The sequence below is a fragment of the Colletotrichum gloeosporioides genome, assembly GCF_011800055.1.
Source record: "Colletotrichum gloeosporioides strain Lc1 chromosome Unknown consensus_17, whole genome shotgun sequence".
Taxonomy (NCBI): domain Eukaryota; kingdom Fungi; phylum Ascomycota; class Sordariomycetes; order Glomerellales; family Glomerellaceae; genus Colletotrichum; species Colletotrichum gloeosporioides.
Window position 1 is genome coordinate 551,037 of NW_025544662.1, and position 21,456 is coordinate 572,492.

Sequence of the window (21,456 nt, forward strand, 5' to 3'; positions counted from 1 at the left end):
AACAAAGAACGCCGGAGTGTAACGAGCAGAAAAAAACGAATCGAATAACTGCCCCGAGTCTTCGCACGCTCAGACACGTCGCTTCTGCTCCTGCCCCAATTTGACTTTCTCTTAGTAGTTTCAATTGAGCAGGATCAACGTCACATCATGGGGATCCGGCAGCGTTTGGAGCTCCGCTCCGAGAGCGCCGAACTCGGCACGGAGGGCGGCCGGTTGTCCAACAAGGACATGGACCCGATCCCGATGGGCTCGCCGGAGCGCACCTGGGGCTGGCCTAGCTTGTTGGGTTTCTGGATTGCTGAAGCCTTCTCGATTTCCATGTACCAAGGTATGTCAAACGCCATTATACGGGCTCTTCCTCTTGCCTGTTACTAACAACGCCCCGTCGGAAACAGTGTCATCGACATCAGTCACGAAGGGCCTCAACCCAGGTCTCGCTATTCTCGCAGTGTTCATCGGCCATGTGTTGGTATGCATCCCCGCCATGCTGGACGGATACGTTGGCTGTGTCTTTGGTATCAACTTCCCCGTCTTCACTCGAGCATCCTTCGGTCTGCGAGGTGCGCACGCCGCCGTTTTCGTCCGGGGTGTCGTAGCTTGTATTTGGTTTGGAACACAGTCTTTCCAGGGTGGTCAGTGCCTCCAAGTCATGATCGCTGCCATCTGGCCCTCTTTCAATAACTTCCCGAACCACCTACCAGCGAGCGCCCACGTTACCAGCGCGGAGCTGCTGTGCTTCTTCCTCTTCATCATCGTTCAACTGCCGCTGCTTTGGCTTCATGTGAGCAGCTTGAGGTACATGTTCATGGCAAAGACGATCATTATGCCGATCTTCGGATTGACTTTGTTCATTTGGGCTCTCGTTGCTGGTAAGTTTCTATGGGCCTCGCTCCTGTATACTTCATCTTGCTAATACACCGCAGCAAAGGGCTTCGGCCCAACGTTCTCAAAGCCGACCGTGATCAAAGACGGCACACCAGCCATTATCGTCTTCTTCCAATGCATCACGAGCGCGATCGGCCCCAAGGCTACCCTTGCATTGAACATGCCCGACTTTACGCGATATGCCAAGGAACCCCGCCAGGTCTTTTGGACCCAGGCTGTCGGACTCATCGTCCTTGTCACCATGTGTGGTGTGTTGGGAGCTACCGTCAGCAGTGCTTCTGAAGTCATCTACGGCGAGGTTACCTGGAACCCCTTGGAGGTCGCACGTCTCTGGAACAACCGCGCTGCACAGTTCTTCGCTGGGCTTTGCTGGGCTTTTGCCGTGATTGGCACAAACATCAGCGCCAACAGCGTGTCGTTCAGTAATGACTTGTCACTTTGGTTCCCGAAGTACGTGAACAACCGAAGGGGAGCGTATGTATGCGCTATTCTTGGAGTGTGTGCTGTACCGTGGAACATTCAGTACAGGTAAGCAGCAAAGTCCACCGGTAGCAGGAAGCTTCTGACCTCAAACTCAGCGCCAAATCTTTTTCTTCGTTCCTTGGTGGCTACTCCCTCTTCTTGGGGGCCATTGCAGGAGTCATCGTCACCGATTTCTGGATCTGCCGCGGTCGCCAGATGAAAGTCTCGTCCCTGTATGATCCGCGAGGAACGCACTTCTACACCTTTGGAGTCAACCCGCGTGCGATCATTGCCTTCATCTTTGCCATTGTGCCTAACATGCCGGGCTTGGCGGCTGCTTGTGGTGCCAAGGGGGTCCCGAAAGGAGCAACCTACTTGTACAGCCTGAGCTGGCTGGTGAGCACACTTATTGCTGGTTTCACATATTGGGCGTGCTGGAAGATTCGGCCTTTCAAGGTTGACGAGAAGGTGGACGAGCTATCGATCGAGGGACAGTCTCCAAAGGAGGAACCTATGGAGCCGGGGAAGAGCATGGAAGCCAAGCAGTATAGTGTCTGAGACGGCATGATGCTGAGCTTAAGTGGCAATTTGCTGAGTTGATTAGGAATAAATACACGCTTTACACGCTATTCGAATATGACATTGCATTACCAAAATGGGCGAATAGTCTCCGCATGCGCATTATCGCCTTCCTCAAAGCTTTCGGTTCAGGACTGCCTCAGCAGCCGCAGGAGTCAACTCAATGAGCTTCCCCAGTCCTGCGACAAACGTTGCGTCAAGGCGTAACAAGCTGAGATTCAACAAATCGCAGCTTCTCGATTTGATGCGCAACAAGCTCCGCCATTGAGTCAAAAGTGTGAGAGCGTCTTCTGCATCGGGCAACGTCGGGGATAGGGCGAAAAGGAGGACAATGAAATTGCTGGCGATGGCGAAGTTGACACGAGAATCTACCCGGGTCAGTACGAATGATTGAAGGTCGGCGAGCATGTCGACCGCTTACACGAATGCCAGAATGCTTCCAGATGATGGGGCCCCAGCTTGGCAAGGAAGTCGTACATCTCCCTGGCGACGGCCATGGCTCCCGTACGTAATGCAGCGCGGGCTTCTGCAGGAGCTTCATTACTCTTTGGACGCAATAACGCTTTGAATACGGCAACCTTCGCGGTGATGTATGCAAGCCGGAGACTACCGTTGCCGTCGAGTCCGTGATGAGGTAGAGCTGGCGAGGGCTGTTCACCCACATCAGGATGGTCCTGGGACCACTGAGCGAGCTCAATTCGCAGCGGCCTAGCAACTTCGAAACTCGCTTCCAGTGACTTCGATAAGGCCCTTGTGGCTTTGACGGAGCTGGGTTCGTCAGCTCTCACCAGATGCGGTTTGTATAGGGATGGAAACAAACTTACAACATATTCAGCTGGATCTTTGACACGATCTCGGTCAACGATGCCAGGTGTAGAAAGTGCTTGGATATCGCAGGTTCGTCTTCAAGCCCTGAGAGGCCTCCAAAGTCCTCCGGGCCCAGAGAAGAGACATCCCAGTCGCATTCCTGGATGTGCGAACTGCGGCCAAAGTTCAAACTCAACCACCGATCTTGCACGTACACCGCCCAAGCTAGTCGTCGACGGAGGCGTTTCTCCCACGGTGGTATTGACCAGTCACTTGGGTCCAGGTTGAGGCCAAGGCATTGCGCAAGAGCCACTGTGTCAGCGAGCATGACCCATTTGAACGGGGTATCAGCCACGTGTCTGTTTGTTGGGCGTCGTTGTATGAGAAGGAGCATGGTCTGCACGGTGGCGAGCGATGGTGTGTGGAACTGAGAGAGCGCAGCCATCCATGCAAGCTTAAACAGACGGTCGGCTGAAGGAGGCGTGTATACGTCCACGCAGAGTTTGTCATCGAAAACACAAAAAGGAAGTGCATGTCCGTAGATGGCTGCTGCCAAGGAGGTAGGCAACGTTGATGGGTCCCCGTTCTTGTCGTTCATGATATATTCCACCGAGAGGATGGGGAAATATGGCTGCACATAGCGCCAGAACCTGCAATTTTTGGTTAATGGAGAAGAACACTGAGGAAAAAAACCCCAGAGAAACTTACAAGTTTAGAAGTCTCCTACCGACGTCATCAGAAACCATGTTGAGAACCTCATTTCTTATATCTGATTCGCTGGCTCCAAAATCTCCCGGTTGTGCTCTGCTCGCTAGCGAATTATTCTGCAGCATGAACTGAACAGGGACCCCATCATCCATTCCCATGTTCCGGATGCGCAATTGCTGAAATTCGCACTCGTCCTTCTCGTCAAACTGGTAAAGCTGAAGTAAGTACGGATCCGATTCGCCGCTGAGGCCGATGACTTGCGCGTTGTGGTTCAGTTTAGCGTCGAGTGATGCCGGTAACAACACATCTGCACACCCCCGTAGGGATCCGGTCGGGGAAACCAGATTCGCTGATTCTGCCCCATCGGCGATGAAGTGCATCTCATTCAACGGCGAACTCATCTCCCCGGACTGAGACCTCATCTCGGCATCCGACGGAGCCCGGATGTGGTACGTCGGACTCTCCAGGCCATCGTCGGAGGGACTGTGAACCCGCTCCGCAACGCGTCGCCTCTTGTTCGGCCCTTCGACAAACGTGCACTCTTTGCCGTGCCGCCGGCAGAGCTCGCAGGGCGGGGGCCCGGGCAGCAGACAGGCCGCGCGCTTGTATCGGCAGAAGTCGCAGGGGTGGCGGTTGCGGTTACCGAACGACCTTGTACGGCTGTGAGCGGCGGCGGTCTCCATGATGTGCTTGTTGAAGAAAGTTACGGCACGTCTAGGTGAACCGGTTCATGCGCGTAGCTATCGTGTCGCTTGAGTTCCCCGCGCGGCCGGGGAAGCTGGAACCCAGAGCTCCGTCTGCTGATAACGGGCCGTTTGCCGATTGGCCGCCGGTGAACCAACCCCCGTAGGAACCTGAATGACTAGAGAAATGATCGCTTTTCGGTTGTCTAGATCTTGATTATATTCAATTGCACTCGAAAAGAAGGTTTAGTCAAGATATTTTGATATTTTGCATATGAGGATTTATTCAATAGATTGGGTGTTTCTCGCAACCCGGCTATCTAGGCCCGGAGACATTGGGGCGAAGAGGGCGAGATGTTGGGACTTGGCAGATGATTTCTGGGTATTCTAACCAAGCCAGGAGTCTCCAAGATTGCCTCGTTACAGCTCTACATAGTCTGATGCAGTTTGTTGCGGTCTGTAGTTTGAACGTTGCCTCTGTCTTCCACCACTGGATCCGCCCCGGTTGTTTTGCTGGGTTCGCCTTGGCCAACATGCCGATAATAGAGAGCCAGGCCTATCAGCCCAATCCAAATCGCCAACTCAGATCCATAAATGACGATTCCATATATTTTTAGTGTCTTCTGGAAGATCACGGACAAAAGCGACGCAACATCTCCACTCAAATCGAGAGTCGCAAACTTCAGAGATACTCCAGCGTCCGATCGAGTCCTCAACATCTGGACATAATGTCGAAGTACACCACCAGCCAACAGACTTGCAGCTACAATAGCCATAAGCATTGATGGCCAGTCGTTCCCGCGTTCGCATGCCAGTCTCAGTGCGTACACGAGTCCATACTCAGCACCGGCAAGAACGACAGCGAGGCTGGTGACTAGTGGGACAATTGTCTTGATGCCCCAGTTGTCGCCATAGTATTTGCACTGAGACCATGTCCACAGGCTGAGAAAAATCAAAATGTTGGGCTGTACCTGGAGGGCAATATTGAAGTCGTCGGCGATGTTATACACGCCTAGAGGCACTCCGGCGATAGCCCATGAGAGGAAAAATGTCGACGACAAGGACTGGCTGTCGTGCCGTCTCCAATTTTTCCAGATTTGGGGCAAGAGCTTGAAAAATTGTCAGGAGAGATGTTCCCGAGTGAAAAAATGAGAAGCCACGGGAAGAAAGTTGATTCTTACCTGAAGCGACCAGAGCACTGCCCCAAGGGTGCCGAACGCATTTGCAGCAGCAGGATTGTCCATGGTCTTGTCAAATGTTGACCGGGGTGGAAAAGTTGGAATAATTAGCGGATTTGGCAGGTGGAATTTTTTCTCTATGTTTACAGCAGAGTCAAATATGACCATCTTGAAAAGAAACGAGCACGCATTTTGTACCTGACTTACACCCTTCAAAAAGTGAAGGAGCTGTGATCTCGAACTGACCAATCATATCATCCGCTCGAGAGAGCAACCTCGAACTGACCAATCCAGTGCCCCGAGTAGTGAAGCCGAGACCGGATTCAGACACGTGATCCACCCAGCCAAGCCAAATTTCGGTGCCAAACCTTCCTCACCCTTTTTCTCGTGACTTGCAACCATCGTCATCAGTCGCCCCCGTCGATGGCATCTCAAGCCAACGAGATCAGCGACTCTGCCCGGTGGCTTCTAGTCTCTCGCCGCGATCTCTCCGCAAACTCCTCCTTCTTCTACGGTGTCAAATCGACCCAGATCTTCTGCCGGCCGACGTGCCCTGGTCGCGTCGCTCGACGGGGTAACGTCATCTTCTTCAACGATCTACAGCATGCCTCGTAGTCTGGGTACCGACCATGCAAGCGGTGTGAGCCGTGCAATGATAGCTGGAGCAGGGAAAATAACGGCCGCAAGATTGCACACCGTGCACATGCCATGATTATGGCCGCCGAGACCGACAATGTCAAGTGGACCGTGGAGAGCTTGGCCCGGAAGCTGGGTATCACCAGCGCGCACCTTCACCGGCAGTTCAAAAAGTGGTTTCTCATGACACCGAAAGTCTTTGCTGCATCTCTTGGTGCTGCAGATGGAAGCTCAGCGGAACATCCGAGACTTGATGGTCAAGCTTTGTGCTCGGACTACATGCTACCAGAGACAACTAGTGATCTGGAAGATTTATATGCTTTGGATAACTTCGCAGACAACTTCACGAGTTGGTTTGCAGAAGATATGGACTTTTTACCGTCCCTGGACCTTACCACAGACACAGGATCATGAGTACGTATGAAAGCCCGAAGAAGATGTACTTGCGAATCCATCATTGACACAACCACGCAGGACAAGCTGTTATACGTGTACCGAGTTTGCGGTCACATCCCGAATTGGGGATTTTTGGAGCATTAGTGATCACTAATTAGGCCCATGCTTTTGCCATTTGGGCATCTTTATTCTCACTTTCAACTACAGAATCTCAAATCCAATCCTGGCCACGGGCTTTGCGACCCGCAGCTGAGCTCTTGTACACTCCCCTCTTCGCCGTTGCGCCGCCCATCCTCACCATACCCACCAGGTGATGCACACCAGCCAACACGCCATCAACGACTTGCACTTCATCGCCAACAGCCTCCTCCACCGCGCCCTTGAGAGGCGTCATGCCCGCGCACCCCAGCAACAACACATCCGCCCCGTTCTCCTCCACCAGCCTCTTGCCGACGTTCGCCATGATGCCCATCACCTCGTCCTGGCTCTTCTCGTGCAGGTCCAGCACCCCGAGCTTGCACGAGAGCACGCCCGCGCACGACGTCGAGAAGCCGTAGTGGTGGATGCTGTCCTCGTGCAGCACCTTGGACCGCTCGCTCACGGCGACAAGGCCGAAGCGGCCGCCGAGTGTGCGCGCCGCAAAGAGAGAGGCCTCCATGATCCCGATGACCGGCTGCCGCGGGAGCTCCTCACGCAGCATGCGGATGAGGGCGTGGTCGGAGTAGCATGCAACCAGCACGGCGTCGTGCGTCGCTGCGAGGGGGAGCACTGCGCGGGCGGCGGCTGCGGCGGACATTACGTTGTCGAACATGCCCTCGATCGCTGAGGGAGACGGCCGCGGCGCGGTGAAGCCTGTGACGACCACGTCGGGCGGCAGCTGGCTCTCAACCATGGCGACGCAGGCGTCCGTCATCGCCCTCGTGCTGTTCGGGTTGACGAGCAGGATGCGGATCTTCTTGTCCTTGACCGCAGCCCCGTTGGTGACGCCGTTCACCGCCTGGGCCCCGAGCTTCGGAGGCTCCACGACGCCTGTCTGCTCCGTGATCCGGCTGTAGTGCTCCACCCGCCGGTGCCTTGCGAAATCGAACGTGCGCTCCTTGCCCGGGCGGCACTCGTCCAGGTTGATCTCCGCATACACCACCTCGTCCTCCGTCGTGGACGCCTCCGCGATGATCTCGCCCTCGGGCCCGGTGATGCAGCTGCCGCCGATGAGGTCGTACTTCCCATCGTCCATGCCACACCGCGCGGCGCTCACGCTGAAGCAGGCGTTCGTGTAGCTGTGCGCCTGCATGACCAGCTTGTGGTGGAACACGGCCTTCTCGCGCGCCACCTCCGGGTCCATGTCGGCGCTCGACCCCCACAGGTGCGGCGCGAAGCCGGCGGTGTTGTACCCGCACAGCACGACCTCGACGCCCTGCAGGCCCAGCGTGCGCCAGCTCTCGGCCCAGCGCCGGTCGTTGCAGATCATCATGCCGAAGATGGGGTCCCCGCGCTCCGGCGGCGAGGCGACGAGGTCCGGGACGCGGAAGGCGTTGAAGCCCAGGTCGCCGGGCTTGAAATACCGCTTCTCGAGCTGGTTTGTCGCCTCCGGGTCCGCGAACGGCTCAAAGTCGCCGGGCAGGTGGATCTTGCGGTACTTTGAGAGGATGGAGCCGCTCTTGGCGTGGTAGTAGATGCACGAGTTGAACGTCTGCCCGTCGTCGGCCTTCTCGGCGAAGCCGACAGAGATGTCGACGCCGAGCTGGTGCGCCCTGTCGAAGAGCGGTTTTGTCTGCGGCTGCGTTGAGACGTCGCCCTTCTCGAAGAAGGAGTCTAGCTCGACGGGGTCGTTGATGAGGTGCCGCGGGAAGAAGGTGGTGAAGGCGGCTTCGGGGAAGAGCACGACCTGCGCGCCCTTGGCGGCGGCGACTTCGAAGAGCTTGATCATGCGGTCGAGGGTTTTGCTGCGCTCGTCGCCGTAGTGCGTGGCGCCCATCTGGGCTGCGGCCACGCGCAGTGTCCTTGGAGATGCCATTGCGAATGTGTGTTACTTTCTGTGAGTGGCTTCTGCAACTCTCGTGTAAAGGCCGCTGGTCCTGCTCAGCAAACGGCACAATTGCCACTTTTATTATCCTGTTGAATACTACGATACAGGGACTTCTTCTTGCAGGCGGCTTTTGCTAATGGCAACCACATTTACCCCTCACGTGCATTTACACGGCGATGCGTCGTCCGATATGTCTCCGGGGAGAGCTCCCTCGCACCCCTGTCCGCCCGATAAGGTTGATAGGCCGGCCGTCCGCCAACCGCGTATCGGTCTGTCGAGCCTATCTTTATCTTAGGTTCGCCTATCGTCGCGGCGCGGCCAAGGTGTCTGTTATCTTGGTGCTCGCCGTACACCATGAATCATTGATTACTGTGAGACTCTCATCGTTGAGGGTGAAGCCATTCCCAGACATTTTTGGCAGGCAAAAAAAACATTAGTTTCCGGGGGAATATTGCTCAGATTCTCACCGAAATCTCGTTTCTCAACCCTTGCAGTGAGAACAGACACAGGACCGCTTTACCATGGAGGTCGATCTCATCATTGAGAATGCCACGGTTGTAAGTGCCCACATCACAATCACTCAAGACCCGGACAAAGACTCACGAGACACCAGGTGACGGCTTCCGATGTCCACGCCCGCCAAGACATCGTCGTTCGCGACGGCAAGATTCTCGCCGTCGGCCAGGACTTGAAGTCCATCTTCTCAGCCAAGACCACGATTGACGCACAGCATGCGTTTGTCATGCCGGGCGGCGTGGACTCCCACGTCCATCTCGACCAGGTAAGCCCCAAAACACCACAACCTTCACGCATCTTGCTCACCTTAGACCTAGGACAACTCGCCCACAGGAGACAACTTCGAAACCGGCACCCGCTCCGCCATCGCGGGCGGCACCACCACCGTCATCGCCTTCGCAACGCAGTCCCGCACCCAGGAGTCCATCCACCCCGTCGTGGAGGACTACCACGGCCGCGCCACGGGCAAGTCCTACTGCGACTACGGCTTCCACCTCATCCTCACCAACCCCACACCCACCATCCTGCGCGACGAGCTGCCCCACTACGTGCGCGAGGGCATCTCCTCCGTCAAGCTCTACATGACGTACGAACCCCTGAAGCTCCGCGACGGCGAGATCCTCGACGTGATGATGGCGACGCGCGCGCTCGGCATGACGACGATGGTGCACGCCGAGAACAGCGACATGATCTCCTGGATCACAGCCCGTCTCGCGGAGCAGGCGCTCACGGCGCCGTACTACCACGCCATCAGCCGGCCCAACATCGCCGAGGACGAGGCCGTGTACCGCGTCATCTCGCTCGCGGAGCTGTCCGACGTGCCGATCCTGATCGTGCACATGTCGTCCAAGACGGCGGCGGGCCACGTGCGCGCGGCGCAGACGCGGCTGCTCCCCATCCACGCGGAGACGTGCCCGCACTACCTGTACCTCACGGCGGACGCGCTGCGGCCGAACCACGCGGCGCACGACGCGTTCTCGGGGGCGAAGCACATCTGCAGCCCGCCGCTGCGCGAGGACGCGATGGACCTGGAGGCGATGTGGACGGGCATCGTCAACGGGACGTTCACGACGTTCAGCTCGGACCACGCGCCGAGCAAGTACGACCACCCGCGCGGGAAGAAGGCGGGGCTGGCGGCGGACGGGGGGATGAGGTACGACAAGGTGCCGAACGGGCTGCCGGGGCTGGAGACGCGGCTGCCGGTGCTGTTCCAGGGGGGCGTGCTGGCGGGGCGGGTGACGCCGCAGAAGTTTGTGGAGGTGACGGCGACGAACCCGGCGAAGCTTTATGGGTTGGGGGATACGAAAGGGGCGATTGCGGCGGGGTATGATGCGGATTTTGTGATTTGGTACCCGACGGCTGAGCAGGTGGCTGCCACCGCTGGGGGAGGGGAGGTGGCGAAGATGGAGGCGTTTGAGCTGGAGAACGAGATGCTGCACCACGATATTGACTACTCGCCGTTCGAGGGGATGAAGTTTGAGAACTGGCCGCGGTATACCATCTTGAGGGGTAAGGTGGTCTGGGATAGGGACAACGGGGGGCTGCTGGGGAAGATGGGTGATGGGAGTTTCCTGCGCCGTGGGAAGAGTACGTTGAGCAAGCCGAGGAACAAGTGGGTGAATGAGTTCCAGCCGATGCCGGAGGCGAACACGGCGACTGTGAAGTATTGATGGAGATGTCGTGGGGTAGAATTGAAAGCAATGCACACGATGAACATCAGCCACCTATTATGAATATGACTTCTTTTGACGTACAAGTCCAATTCCTGGCAACTCGACAGTGACTGCCCTACTAAGCCACCTTCAGCCACACTTTCCAACACCAACACTGGAGGCAACTCAAGCCAATAGACGAAAGGCGAAATGCGATAGACACGGCGCAATAGGCTGGCTGCACCACGTCTCATGGATGTCGGCGCGCGACCAACATGACGTACGATTCTAATCCTCCCAACCGTGTCGTCGAACCGGTGGTGTGGTGTGCACCAAGCCGTTGGGTCTTGCCGGAAGCATGTAACTCCCCCCCTCGCCTCCGCTCCCCCAACTTTTCGAGATCAATCTTCCCCATGGATCCACGGGTGGCACGATGGACGGGGGCTTGAAGAATGAAAACATCCGATGTGCAAGTGCCAGGAATCCGTCCCGAAACTCTGCTGGGTGTTCTCGAGGGTGATAATGTTGGTGATGAGTAAGCGAGACCCACGTCCTTGGGTGAGGTAACACGCGAAGACGCGAGCAGCAGCAGCAGCAGACAGCAAGCAAGCAGCCTCAAGCCGTGATCCGTTACCGACCCCCGAGCCCGGAGGCAGCCCCTTCCCCACGGGCGGCGCCCAATGGCGCATCTCCAAAATATAATACCTGCACCACGCGCCGTCGCACAGGCCACCCCGTCCCCAGTCCAGCCACTCAGCGCCGCGTATCTGCTGCCTCCCAGCGAATTACAGTGGGCCACCCTCCCCCGCATCTACTCCTCGAAGTACGTACCTCACGGATACCCCGCACTTGGACTGTGCCACGCTGGGAACATTACTTTTCCACGGCAGCGCACTCCGGTAATATGTTTTGCCCAAAAGCTGTCCTTCTTTCAGTCTCAGACAGCTGCGCAAAGAAAGGCGGCGGCGGAGGCGAAAAGCCATTCCACGAGCTAAAGTTTTACCCCAGGTCCCCAGGTCCGGTCTTGGTTCCTCCCCCTACCGGATGGGTGCCCAGCCCAGGTCCCCTCCCCAATCGTGATTGCGCCTTTGGTCAATTTGCCGATTTCTCTTGCCGCCCATCATACGACGACTCGTGCCCTCGTTCCTGGTCCATTCTTTCATCCCTACTGCTCCCGCGTCTCTGAGATTCATACTTAACTTCAGGGTCCCCCTTTGTGACATGTCCATCGTGCCTCTTCTCTCTTCCCTAGACATCACCATCCTCTGCAACCAAAGCCCTGTCCTTCGCCCTTTTCCTTAATCGCGAAGCAATCTGTAAACTCTCATTCTTGATACCCCCTCCTCACACCCTCTCTCCCCCCTTCTCATACACACACACAAACACACAACGACCGTCACAATGGCAACAAACGGCGTCAACGGAGCCCACACCAACGGCCACACCAACGGAGCCAACGGCACCAACGGCGTCAAGACCAGCAACCAGAACGACAACAACAGCAAGTTCGACCCCAACTTCACACAACATGTCATCGACCTCATGGCCCCCGAGACCCTGCCCCGCCACAGGGAAATCCTCACCTCGCTCATCAGGCACATGCACGACTTCTGCAGGGAGGTCGAGCTGAAGCAGGACGAGTGGGTGCTAGGCGTCAACTACATCAACTCCATCGGCCAGGCCTACAAGAAGAACCGCAACGAGGCGTGGAGAGTCATGGACATTCTGGGTATTGAGTCGTAAGTCCCCTTATCACTTGTTCATAGATAAAACCAAAGCTGACGACTTCTGAACAGCCTCGTCGACGAGATCAACAACCACGTCGTCACCGAGTCCGGCGCGCAGCCCACCTCCTCCACCATCCTCGGCCCCTTCTGGTCCCCCGAGACCCCCTTCCGCGACCTCGGCGCCTCCGTCGTGCAGAACATGCCCAACGACAACAAGGCCCAGCTCACAAAGTTCCACGGCCGCATCTACGACGCCGAGACGGGCAAGGGCATCCCCAACGCCGTCTTCGACATGTGGCAGGCCTCCACCAACGGCAAGTACGACGTCTTCGACCCGGAGAACCAGACCCGCCACAACCTGCGCGGCAAGTTCCGCACCGACGCCGACGGCCGCTTCTGGTTCTACTGCCTCAAGCCCACCGAGTACGCCATCGACACCACCGGCCCGTCGGCGGATCTGCTCAAGATCATGGGCCGCCACCCCTACCGCCCCGCCCACATCCACATGATGGTCACCCACGACGACTACATTGGCGTCACGGCCCAGCTGTACCCGCGCGACGACCCCTACCTCGAGACCGACACCGTCAGCGCCGTCAAGCCCGACCTGCTGCTCGACTTCGTGCCCGTCAAGGACGAGCCCAACGGCGCCGTGCTGGACGTCGAGTACGACGTGCGCCTGGTGTCCAAGAAGTACAAGCCCGACGCGACCATGTTCAAGCAGAACGCGAACCAGAACAAGTTTTAAGTAATGGACATGTTCCCACCAAGAAAAGGGATACATGGGGCGATGCATTCATCTACGGCCGGTGCTTAGAATGATTCTTTCACGTTGTTACTTTTTTTTCTTTTTGGCATATTTTGGGCATCTTGCTCCGAGCATCGGAGGAGGCATTGTTTGATTGAACGATTGTTGTATATTCCCCCCCCTCGTGCGCGACGACCAAACGGCGTCGGCGCAGCGCACACAAAATAGATCCCAAAATTCTGTTCAAAGCGGCGTTTGAAAGTGTGATTGATTGCAATGTGACGGTGACACCTGTGCGTGTGCGGCTGGCGGGATTTCCGGACTGACGACACCAACATCCTCGGCTCGCGAGCGCGGGTGTTCCCTGGAGAAGGGATGGTGGGGGGGCATTTGGATGGTGTTGCCTCTGTCGCGACGGGGACTAGCGGAGAGGAACAGCCCGAACGGCGAGTCTCCGCAGCGCATGCAATGATTTTGCAGACTGAGTCAAACAATGGGCAATCCCTCTTGATTCCGATTCACATTCCATCAGACGACAGAACCCAAAAAAGCACACGCAAAACCTACAAGCTCCCGTCCCGAAACCCGTAACCGTTGCCCCGCCGGCTTCCCTCGGAAATGTACGGGCACCCGTGCGGTCGCGAAAGAAAAGCTCCCCCCTCGCACTTTCGCCCCTCCAACAGACGCCCTTCCCTCCTTTTTGTTTTCCCGGGGCCAAATGCCGTGGTGCCCAGCGGGGCGTGCGCTAACCGGGGGTGGGGGTGGGGGGGCGTGGCCCAGCCGTGGGTTCCGACTCGGAGCCGTTCGAGACTTTGTGTTGCAGGTTGTCGGTTGTCGAGGCCGGGAGTTCTTTTGGTTGGACGTGGCCGGGTGTTCCGACGTCCTTCCTTATTCTCGGGGACCGGTGCGTATTGGCAAGCTCGCGGTTTGTTGGATAACGCGACGGAGCGAATGCATTTTGACAGACGCGAAGACTGAGGGATGACGACATTGCGGTCCTTGTTGTGCTGGATCATGGCCCCTGTAGCTGGGTCCCCACCGGACTCGTTTCGCGGCCTTCACATGTCGGTTGATGCGGACGGCAGTCTAAGAAGCGCGCCGTGGCCACATCTCGAGGAGCAAAGGATAGGACTTGTCCATTGCCATCGTCGTTTCGATAGCGAAAAATAATTGCGATGCCAATGGCAGGCCTGAACAGCCAGGAAGATTGTTGCACCACCAAGGCAAGGATGGCAGGCTTATAGCAACGACAACGAGGGTCGGGCTCCAAATGCAGCTTCCTAAATGCATTGATGGAGTTGAAGAATCTCCTGGCCTGTCTCTGCATGGGCCTGGCCTGGTTTGCATTCAACCAACGTTGGAATTAGCGAGACAATTTCAATAGATCGACCGCGAGAAATTCTTTCTCCGTGTCTGAGGCTTTCATACAAACTTACGTCGTCGGTTTGTGAGGGTCATTGTAATCGCACTCGAAGCTCTTCGCATGCTCCATCATCAGTTGTTGCATTGATTTCCACCAAGATCAACTCACGTGTGATTGCCGATACGCATCCAACAACATGCGTTCGACATGCTGTGACTTCGATCAGCTGCCAAGAATGGTTGGTAGCTGGTTGAAGTGTAATGCAGCGAGTGACTGCGGCTAACTGCACAAAGCACTTAACGGGGGACAACACATACATGTACAAAAGTGAATTTGGGCTTTGATTCAATGGGTGAGGAGCTCAGTATCAAGGTATGGCACAAGGTCGCTTCCATATGTCGTTGACAGAGACCCTGCTAGCTACCGTGGTGGCTCGTAACGTTGTTTCTGACACTACCACAAAATCATCAGATACAACCGTGGTAACATTTGAAAAAGGCTCCAAGAACAAAACACCAGACAAGCTTACATCCTTGGGTTAGTTTACAGGAAACACACACTCGACTCTGGCCCTGAAAACCTTGATGTCCATATCGTCGCATTCGACTTTCAGCTGCTTGCTCCGGCGGCATTTGAACTCTGGAACCCCATCACACGAAAGCCAGCCCACCACGTCCTCGCTGCCGTCGTCCTTGTACTTGCAATTCTTCTTTCCAAAGATGTCTTTATCGGCCTTGAAGCTGGGCGGTCGCCCGTCCTCCCCCTGCTCGGACCGACGGAACCAGCTCTGGACATCATCGCCCACCTTCGTCGCCTTGCAGACGTTGAAATCGGAGTATATCGGCACCGCGAACATCTCCCAAAAGGGTATCCAGCCCACGGCTCCTCCCTCGCCGCTCGTCCATTCTTTGAGGTAGATTTGCACGCTCTCCAAGGGCAGCGTGGCTGGCAGCCGGTCCAGGGTTCGCGCGGTGGTGACGGCAGTCCTGTGCAGTGATGTTTTGAATTTGGAAGGGGCGGGGACTCCTGGCTTGGTGATGGGTGTGATGCCTGGGCCGTCAGACGTCGCGGGTCCGCTGCTGGTTGCTGACGGGGTCTTTGATGTTGGCGGAGCGGTGGATGTCACGGAGTGGCGGGGTGTCTCTGTCGACGAGGTTGGCTTCGAGGTGGTCTTGGACGATTTCGACATGACCGAGGAAGACTTTGAAGAGGGCGAGGAAATTTTGGAAGACGCTGGGGATGACTTAAACTGCGCCGATGTGGTTTTGCTGTTTGCCGCTGTCGTACCATTCGCCGTAAAGGGCGGTAGAATCGTGATATTCAGAGACAATGATGTCGTTGAGAGCGGCACCGACTCATTTCTCCGAGATGCGGTAGATAGTACTGGCGGCATCGAGGTAGCTGGATGAGAAGTCGCTGATGCGCTGCCCCCGACCGAGTTTGTATCATTCCGGTTCGGTCGGCGGCATGCTTGTCTGCGTAATCGAGCGCCAGTGGCCGGGGAGCCTTTGAACACCTGGTCACTCTCCGGACGCCATTTCTTTCCCCCCTGATACCCAAGAACATCAACAAACAACCGTACCTCAACTTCTTGATCACAGGATGGCGCTGGCTTGTACTGGAGAAGAATCTTGCCGCGGGGCGTATCGAAAATGCTGTCCTGAAGCGCCTCGGCAAAAGCAAACGTATCCTCAAGAGCCTCGAGTCTACTCCATTCGGCATACGGTAACATAGCAGGAGGATAATCGATCGTATTGATAGGTACGTCGACGAAGATTCCTGTCAAGATCTTTTTGACTCTGTTGACTCTGTCGGTCGCATATCTAAGACTGCCCGCCATAATGTCAGGGGCCAAAATCTCTTCATCTGGCCTGATTCTGGGCCCGTCACGGTCGATTATCCAGATGTTTGGCCGGACTCTGGGTGTTATGACGAAGGCGATAATATCCTCGAAATCGTCTTCCTCTGCGTCTGGGTCTTGGTCCCCGAGTATGATGCCTCGCTTGCCCTCCTCAGGATGGTCTCTGACATTGTCAATGCCGTACTGAGCCCATTCATGCATTGGGTCGTCTTCCGGGCGCCCGTAGTAACAGATTCTCATAAGGTCGTCGATGTTTCTATCGCTGTTCCAGGATCCTTCATAGAAATGGCAAACGAAGGCGCCCAGGCGTGAGACCAGGATGATCGCATCACAGCCGACCATCCGGTCAATGGCCAACGATTGTACCTCGTCCTCAAAAATAAGAAATTCGGTTGATACAGGCAGCTCCGAGTAATAATACTCCTGCGCTGCTTCTTCACCTTCATCGGTATCGTTGAAAAGGGGATAGGGTCCTCGAGCAGGACCCGGGCCCTGCTTGAGGAGCTTCGGGGCGAACCCTTCACCACCCGGCCGACTTCTTGCCTCTCGGAGCTGAGCAGGCATAAACTCGGCGTATCCGTTGGGATAGTCGTCGGGATCAACCCACTCGCCCTGAGCTGGGTTTCCGCGCTTTTCCTTCTCGCGAGACAACGCCCGATTTGGAGTGGATCGGCAGACACCGTCACCGCAAATCTGCGGAGAGCAAGGCGGATAATATGGTATCTGGGTGCCGGCAACTGTCGCAGTCACTGTTGTTGCTGCGTTTGTGACGCTGCAGCCGGTGATCGTTGTGTAGGTGCTGCTAAGACATGTAGTTTGAGCCGTCGTCAGGAGGGAGGTACTGTCTCCGCGGACGTCTGGAAAGTGATGATATTATTAGAATCAGATCAATCAATGCAAATTTGAGGGAATGCTGACTTGCCCTGGGTCGCAGAGCAATACACCGTCTGGTGCGTAGCAGTCGCAGTAACGGTGCATGAAGAAGATGACGAAGACGAAGACGTAGAAGATGTCCTTTCTGTTGACTTTCGTGTGCTCTCCGGGTCGTCGGGTTCGTCGTCGGGTTCGTCGTCGGGTTTGTCGTCGTTGTTGCCGTCGCTTCCACCACCACCTCCGCCCTTTTTGTCTTCGCCCGAGGGACAGCTTCCAATCTTGAACCATAGGATCTGAATGCAAATATCGGGTAACTTAAGTGTCACTTTGATCTTTGGTGGGAATTGGATGCCCGGAAAGCACCCAAAACAGACGACTGGCACTGGAACTGGATCCGGGTTTGTGGGGTTCTTCTTCTTCGGCTTCACAAGAATGACTGCGATATATCAGCAAGGAAGGCTTCCATTAAATTGGCGCATCGTACCTGGCACGATCTCTTGGTCGTTGCTTCCGGCTTTGGTGGTGGTGATGATAGTCGGAGTCGTTATACTGAAGTCGCTAAGGGTCACGAATGAGGCATCCGTCGGTGTTTGCGTAATTGTGATCTCAGGGTCCTCCGTGGAAGATGAGCGAGTTGTGACCCACGGTACAGTCCATACATACTCAGAACTATCTGTTGACGTATGTGGAGATAAAGGAGATGATGAATTCTGATGGAGACTAATAATGTCCTTCGTAGATGATGGCAACGGTGTTGCCAATGGGACCGTCCGAGGATAGCTAGAAGTACTGACCGACACTGGCGGAGATGATGAGCTTTGGAAGCTGGTAGTGACGTTCCTGTTGGACGACGACGGTGCTGTTATCAAAGGGGATGTCCGTTGCGTACGAGAACTGTTCGTCCAAGTCGTTTGAGACAGCAGACTCGATGGAGTCTGGAAGTGAGAAGTGTTCGTCCAAGTAGTCTCAGAGAGAAGCTTCGACGGAGTTTGTAAGTGGGAACTGTTCGTTAAAGTCGCTTGAGAAAACAGGGTCGATGAATTTTGGAAGTGACCAAGATCGGGACTCCCTGCTGTATTTCGAGAAGCCTCCGCTAGCACCAACATCTGAGCAAGTGCGAAGAACAGTCCGAAGATCATGATGGTTGATTTGAACCATGGGAAAAGATCGCTGCTTATTTTACAAGCGCAAAATGACGATGTCAGTTATTTCTGTACGTGCCTTACCTCATGCATGTAGTACAGTAACAGAAGGCGCGAGCTTCTTCGTCCGGGATGACTACGGAGGGCGGTTTATATTTACGGAGTGGACACAGCATCCTCTCAATCTTGAGCTGATGTCAAGATACGAACTCTTGTGCTACCCTCTTATGAGTTTGTTTGTGACCAATGACGTTGATAAATCGCAGAAGGCGCTCTGTGTACGGATTCTTCTCATGAGATCGGGCACCGGCAATTTACCAATCCATCATATTTTGGTAAATATTTTTCGTCAACGACGGCTGCAGTTTTACATCAAACGTCCCACGACAGAAAGATGGCTCTTTGTTATCTTTGTTGACTTGCCGATCTGAAGAGTCCCGTGCCTACAACATGTTACGCATTTTCCACTTCAGTCAACCCCTGCGGTAGACTTATGCACTTGACAGCTCAGGCTGTCACAGGTCTTAGCAATCAGTTTGAGCCGGAGTGTATGTAAAGATTAGTAGTCTGTTCTTTGTGAGCTTGAGAAAACATTTTTATTCCCGTGGCTCAAAGCTTTGATTACGTCACTTCTTACTGAACATTGTAATACTTCTCAGTATCCCACAAGCAACGTGCAATTGAATTAATACTATGGGCGTCATCTTGATATGCGCTTTCGAAGTTTCAAGGCCGAGACTCGCTACCGATATGAATATGCGATATTCATTGTTAAAGATAGTCTTTTGATGATTCAGGGCTGCTATAGATACTATAAGCTGCGGCTGTCGTGAACTATGGTGGTCGTGATGATAGTTAGAGTCGCTGTACTGAGGTCACTAAGGGTTAAGAGAAATACATCCGTCGGTGTTTAGGTGATTGTGGTCCCGGAGTCCTCGGTGGAAGATCAACCCCTGAGTCAGTATGTTCCCGGTTCCAAGAACTACCCTATTATACTTTAATTCGGTTGAAACCTTCAATAACACCGCCTACCCGGCCTCTAATAAATCTGAATCTATATAAGGTTTATTATGACTCGCAGTTAAAACCAGCTAGAACTACAATCCAGGCGGCTCTATTGCCAACACCAGGCAGCCGCAAGATGTAAAGACTATTTAAAGGAGTGAATATGTCTCGTCATCTCTATAGAAGAACTTCATTCACACACCGCACTTGACATATCGCCTCCAGCCGACCACAATACATTCTGAACAATGCTTTCTCACACTCTCATTTGCTTAGCCGCTGCTTTCGCAGCTATGACCCAGCCTGCCGTAGGGTTGCCCACCGAGCAGCTTGAAGCCCGGCAGACTGTATGTTCGCTGAACGAGAACACTTGGACAGCTACTATGACCGGGACGTGCTCTATTGATGGAGGCCCTGCTATGGCTTGTGATATGAGAACCGACCTCAAGAATCTCGTTATAGAGAAGAATACGATGTTAAGCGCTACAGGTCTGGGCAACAACCGATTCGAATGCAAAGGATACCAGAAAGTGAGTACAGGTGTCGCCCTTAGTTCACGTCGTCAGCTTACATAGCTACTTAGTGGCAATGCTGCTCTTCTTAGAGTATACCACTCAGCCTGGACGCGAGCTTGAAGCAATTGTATCAGAGCTTCGGGTGAAAGTTGTTGTTACTACATATCAAAGGGAACAAATCGAGTTCAAAGGAATTCGACTTCGGTAGACTCGGATGGAGGTCTAGAATAATGCAACCAATTTCAGAAAACTATTCATTCTCAGTATATTTGCGCCGTCCAAGGTGCAAGACAGGGGATCAGTGCTTGTGAGAGGATCAGAGGCGCATTATTGAGGATGATTCATTGATAATTCAGGGCTGCTACAGATATCACGAGCTATGACCGTTAGGAACTCATGAGTGCATTCATGCCCATAGAATTAAACGGCCCTGCCTCCATCAACCTCCATGTTAATGCCAGTGATGAACTTGCCTTCGTCAGAAGCCAAGAATAAGCAGGTGTTCGCGACGTCTTCAGATTCGCATAGACGCCCTAGTGGGACGTTGCCAATAAAGTTCTTCCTATTCTCCGGTGTATCCGGCATCCCGGCGAAGTGCTCGAACCTAGTCGTGTCAGCACCCAGTCCATCGAAATCGAACAAGGGAAAAAAAGACGAAAAGAAAAGAAGAACTCACAATCCAGTGCCACTCAGAAGAGGACAAATGGAGTTGACGCGAATTTGATGAGGGCCGTACTCGGCCGCAAGTCCTTTCGTGGCCTGATGAGCACCGTGTAGATTAGCAACCCTGTGGATCTCAACAAAGACCAACACCAACGTACGTTTGACACCGCGCCCTTGGAAGCATTATACCACACCAATCCAGGTCGAGGTCTTACCGACCCAATCGAAGAGATGTTGAGCATGACGCCGCCACTGCCCCGCTTGATAAGTCGGGGCATCAGGGCATTCGTACCCAGGAAGATGCCCTTGACGTTGACGTTGAAAACCCTGTCGAATTCGGCCTCGGTTACCTCTGCCGTTGGCTACACAAGGATTAGATTTAGCGTTTTCTGTCTCGCCCAAACTCCCTTCAAAGTTGAGGGAGGAGACGGAGAGGTGACCGACCTTGTTTTTGTAAGTGGTGCCTGCGTTGTTGACCAAGATGTCGATACGTCCGTATCGTTCCTGTGCGGTGTCCAACAACTTCTCCCACTCCCCGGCATCCGTGACGTTTGCCTTGCAGAAGGAAATCGCATCGGGCGCGTCGCTTGCCACCCTCTGTCCGTCAGCCTCGTTGATATCTGAAATAAGAACCTTGGCTCCCTCCAATGCGAATCTGCGAGCAATTGCTTCACCGAACCCATGGCCACCTCCTGTGGAAAGGTGTCAGTTGAACCCAAGAATCGAATTGAATGGCGTACCGGTGATAACCGCAACCTTGCCGGCTAGTCTTGGCCCTTGCGAAGACGACATGATACCTATGCTGAATGTTTGTGACGATGAAATGTTGTCGATACCGCGCTATGTTCTCGATCACGTAGCTGATGTGAGTTTAGGTCTTCAGGGTTCTCGAGTGATCATCCGAAGAAAGTTAGCACCCGCACTTCGACCGTCACGACACGTTTGTTCATCACCTATTTAAGGGTCTTTTGCCGGCCATGCCTAGTGCTTTGACTGCCACACGCTGTGTGTCATTGCATCATACCGAGGCG

At 54.7% G+C, this 21,456-nt stretch overlaps 9 protein-coding genes across 9 annotated transcripts; 5 read left to right on the top strand and 4 right to left on the bottom strand.

The window, feature by feature from the left end:
• Positions 1-147: 147 nt before the first annotated feature.
• On the top strand, positions 148-1,905 carry GCG54_00011062 (Uridine permease; the record flags this gene model as incomplete). The annotated part of the gene is made up of 4 exons (XM_045410972.1): positions 148-328; positions 396-869; positions 924-1,413; positions 1,464-1,905. The coding sequence occupies 4 exons, from the start codon at positions 148-150 to the stop codon at positions 1,903-1,905; spliced, it is 1,587 nt and encodes a 528-aa protein (XP_045268030.1).
• Positions 1,906-2,040: 135 nt separating this feature from the next.
• Positions 2,041-5,368, bottom strand: GCG54_00011063 (Transcriptional activator protein DAL81; the record flags this gene model as incomplete). The annotated part of the gene is made up of 6 exons (XM_045410973.1): positions 2,041-2,294; positions 2,348-2,694; positions 2,751-3,383; positions 3,442-4,155; positions 4,953-5,233; positions 5,306-5,368. The coding sequence occupies 6 exons, from the start codon at positions 5,366-5,368 to the stop codon at positions 2,041-2,043; spliced, it is 2,292 nt and encodes a 763-aa protein (XP_045268031.1).
• A 357-nt stretch (positions 5,369-5,725) lies between these two features.
• On the top strand, positions 5,726-6,352 carry GCG54_00011064 (Bifunctional transcriptional activator/DNA repair enzyme Ada; the record flags this gene model as incomplete). The annotated part of the gene is made up of 2 exons (XM_045410974.1): positions 5,726-5,913; positions 5,971-6,352. The coding sequence occupies 2 exons, from the start codon at positions 5,726-5,728 to the stop codon at positions 6,350-6,352; spliced, it is 570 nt and encodes a 189-aa protein (XP_045268032.1).
• A 193-nt stretch (positions 6,353-6,545) lies between these two features.
• Positions 6,546-8,348, bottom strand: GCG54_00011065 (N-carbamoyl-D-amino acid hydrolase; the record flags this gene model as incomplete). The annotated part of the gene is made up of 1 exon (XM_045410975.1): positions 6,546-8,348. One exon carries the CDS (start codon positions 8,346-8,348, stop codon positions 6,546-6,548), a length of 1,803 nt encoding a protein of 600 aa, XP_045268033.1.
• A 533-nt stretch (positions 8,349-8,881) lies between these two features.
• Positions 8,882-10,546, top strand: GCG54_00011066 (Dihydropyrimidinase; the record flags this gene model as incomplete). The annotated part of the gene is made up of 3 exons (XM_045410976.1): positions 8,882-8,917; positions 8,974-9,141; positions 9,194-10,546. The coding sequence occupies 3 exons, from the start codon at positions 8,882-8,884 to the stop codon at positions 10,544-10,546; spliced, it is 1,557 nt and encodes a 518-aa protein (XP_045268034.1).
• Positions 10,547-11,929: 1,383 nt separating this feature from the next.
• On the top strand, positions 11,930-13,003 carry GCG54_00011067 (Chlorocatechol 1 2-dioxygenase; the record flags this gene model as incomplete). The annotated part of the gene is made up of 2 exons (XM_045410977.1): positions 11,930-12,267; positions 12,325-13,003. 2 exons carry the CDS (start codon positions 11,930-11,932, stop codon positions 13,001-13,003), a joined length of 1,017 nt encoding a protein of 338 aa, XP_045268035.1.
• Positions 13,004-14,904: 1,901 nt separating this feature from the next.
• GCG54_00011068 (uncharacterized protein) lies at positions 14,905-18,258 on the bottom strand (the record flags this gene model as incomplete). The annotated part of the gene is made up of 6 exons (XM_045410978.1): positions 14,905-15,396; positions 15,431-15,599; positions 15,923-17,068; positions 17,146-17,536; positions 17,585-17,714; positions 18,085-18,258. 6 exons carry the CDS (start codon positions 18,256-18,258, stop codon positions 14,905-14,907), a joined length of 2,502 nt encoding a protein of 833 aa, XP_045268036.1.
• Positions 18,259-19,495: 1,237 nt separating this feature from the next.
• GCG54_00011069 (uncharacterized protein) lies at positions 19,496-19,851 on the top strand (the record flags this gene model as incomplete). The annotated part of the gene is made up of 2 exons (XM_045410979.1): positions 19,496-19,777; positions 19,831-19,851. The coding sequence occupies 2 exons, from the start codon at positions 19,496-19,498 to the stop codon at positions 19,849-19,851; spliced, it is 303 nt and encodes a 100-aa protein (XP_045268037.1).
• A 331-nt stretch (positions 19,852-20,182) lies between these two features.
• Positions 20,183-21,217, bottom strand: GCG54_00011070 (4-formylbenzenesulfonate dehydrogenase TsaC1/TsaC2; the record flags this gene model as incomplete). The annotated part of the gene is made up of 5 exons (XM_045410980.1): positions 20,183-20,366; positions 20,439-20,521; positions 20,584-20,787; positions 20,870-21,117; positions 21,166-21,217. 5 exons carry the CDS (start codon positions 21,215-21,217, stop codon positions 20,183-20,185), a joined length of 771 nt encoding a protein of 256 aa, XP_045268038.1.
• Positions 21,218-21,456: the final 239 nt, after the last annotated feature.